Source organism: Penaeus vannamei, chromosome 34 (assembly GCF_042767895.1).
Source record: "Penaeus vannamei isolate JL-2024 chromosome 34, ASM4276789v1, whole genome shotgun sequence".
NCBI lineage: Eukaryota > Metazoa > Arthropoda > Malacostraca > Decapoda > Penaeidae > Penaeus > Penaeus vannamei.
The window spans coordinates 4,836,887-4,839,386 of record NC_091582.1 but is presented as its reverse complement, the minus strand read 5'-3'; the positions used below and the strand labels follow the sequence as shown (position 1 = coordinate 4,839,386).

At 50.6% G+C, this 2,500-nt stretch overlaps 1 protein-coding gene across 1 annotated transcript in view; it reads right to left on the bottom strand.

Annotated features, from left to right (window-relative positions):
- Window positions 1–119: 119 nt before the first annotated feature.
- LOC113822101 (uncharacterized) overlaps window positions 120–2,500 on the bottom strand; it is a 4,121-nt gene continuing 1,740 nt past the window's right edge. Inside the window, exon 2 of the mRNA XM_027374623.2 lies at window positions 120–2,464. Within this exon, the coding sequence (XP_027230424.1) occupies window positions 2,052–2,450 (399 nt within the window). The 5' untranslated portion in view covers window positions 2,451–2,464 and the 3' untranslated portion in view covers window positions 120–2,051. The remainder of the gene's footprint in view (window positions 2,465–2,500) is intronic.

Below are 2,500 nucleotides of genomic sequence, written 5' to 3'. Positions count from 1 at the left end.
CTGTATTGCCTATGTACACACGGACTGCTGTGTATGGATGTCTTTCTCAGATCGGAGTCATGTGACAGAATGGAATTATTTTTTTGTATTTATAAGGCGGAGGAAGAAGTAAACAAATGTTTATATAAGAATATAGCATTTATAAATATAACAGCGAGGGTACAATACACAGGAGCCTTTGGGAGAGAATACAAACATTTAGAATTTCCATAACAATGCAAGTTTATATATATCACATTTCCAAATAATGCTTCAGTTTTTATCTTCATAAAGAATAGAAACAGTGACATCGGTATTCCAAAATATAGCCAAAAAAGTTTATCCTCTAAACACTAAAAAATACATAGTTCTTCTAACAGTCCGAACTCCGCGATTTCTAAAACATTTCAGAAGTCTCAGAGAGAACAAGGACAAACAGGTCTCCTTCTCTTTTATCGAATCAAGCGATAAAAGAGTGACAGGTATTTCCCAAATATCATACAGGTACAGTTAACCAAACACACATACGATATCACAGGCCCTTCTTACAATGTATTGTTTTTTGACGCGAATTTTCTTGTTCACAGAACATCGGGGACAACAAACACTTTATAAATACATCCCTGTTGAATACCTATTGAGATAAGTGGCTTAATTATCCATAATAAAATAATGACAGTTGATGCTAATGACAATTTTGAAAAGTGAAGGGTAACAAACTTGTGTGTATATTTGGCACTTTCAATGGAAAATATTTAAAGGAAAATATTTTATGACGTAATATACGTTCGGTAATCCAGCCTTTGAGGCTTACTTAGCATAGAGAGATCTATATCGACAACAGAAGAGAAAAATATACATATGTTACAACAATTTATGTACACAACTTGTATAACAATCTTAACATAACTTTGGAAAAAGCCAGGCAAGAACAAGTGCACATCGGAGGCTGAGGGTTGGTAGATCACTCTAATTAAGTAATATACATACATACATATATAGATGAATGTGTATATATACATACATATATGTGTATATATATTGTACATGTCCATAGAGTCTATCTATTGCTCTTTCACTCCTAGGGAAAATGTTGGATTTCTTTCATCTGAAATCAGAGTGAAAACAAGAAAGAGGTTAACTTGGGGATCTTAAGACTCTCTGTTCTCATTTCAAACCGTGGTAAAAATAACATTCTTTCACGAGATAAACAAAACGGAATAAATAACGAGGCGATAACGGTGCATTTCCGGCGAATCTGCATCCCGATCATGAGATAAGCGTTATCACGTCTCTCATATTCTCTTCCCTTCCTTCTGCAACATCTCTTCCGCCTGTGCGTGCCACTTCCTCCCCTTCCCCCCCACCCCCTCCTCTCCCCCTCATCTTGTGAGTAGTGTAAGCTGAGCCAGGCTTCCCCCCCCTCAACCCCCCCTCTCAGTGACTCATCTTGTTCCGCGTGCCACCCTCCCCCCCCCCCCCTCGCCGGCTGTGTCCAGGCCTTCTTTGGCATTTCCACGCGGAGACACACCGCGAGGCCTCCTGTAGTGGCTGCAGCCTCTTGGATCCCGGGCTCACGCGCCCTCCAGCCTCCTTCGCCTCCTCGTTCCTTCCTCCTCCTCCTCCGCTTCCTTCCTCTCTTCCTTCTCCGGTCCTTCGCTCGCTGGCATGCGTGCGGCGCGGGAGAACGCTGACACTCAAGCCGTTTATCCTTCACCTGGAAAGGAGGGGGAGGGGTGGGGGTGGTGGGGGCGGCATGGCGCGGGCGGCGAGCGTCTCCTCTCTTCCCGGGTCACGTGGGCGTGGAGTGGACGCGGCGTACGCACGGTGACGCTGCCGTGGGCGGCCACCCGTGACTTCCGGTCGGTGTGTTCCCAGCGCCTCGCCGCCGGACGAGGAGCCTCCCTGGGCGGGCGTCGAGGGCGGGAGGTCCTCGCTCGCCCTCTCGAAGCGGTTCGTAAGCGATGGAAGGAAGGGCGTCCTCGGGAGGGACGTCACTCACACGGCTCTCTCTCGCTCGGTCTCTCTCGCAGGGCGGGCGTGGGCGTGCTCAGGAGGCGTCCCGGCGCCGCTCACGCCACCTCCACCTTGGCCGGCTCGGACAGCGTGTAGGCCGTGTAGGAGCGGAACTCGTCGTAGATCCTCGAGTTGTCGAGGGTGTCCATGCGGCCGTCCATGTACGAGCAGAAGGAGAGCACGGCCTTCATGAAGTCGTCCTCGCCCGTCCGAGCCAGGAGGTCGCTCAGGGCGCCGTCGGGGTCGTGCAGCTCATCGAGGGACTGCAGGGCGGCGTCCAGGGTGTCGTCCTGCGCGCTGGTCCAGGAGGCGTCGCTGGAGGAGCCCGTGGACGACTTCCTGCCGTCGGGGGAGCGGGAGCGCTCGGGGTAGAAGGCGGCCTGGGCGGGGAGGCCGTGGCTCTGGGCGCGCTCCATCACTAGGCGGGCTCGGATCTTCTGCACTGCGTTGCCCATAAGTATATCACACGCTGCGGGGGAGAGACGGCGGTTAGAAAGGGCGCGAG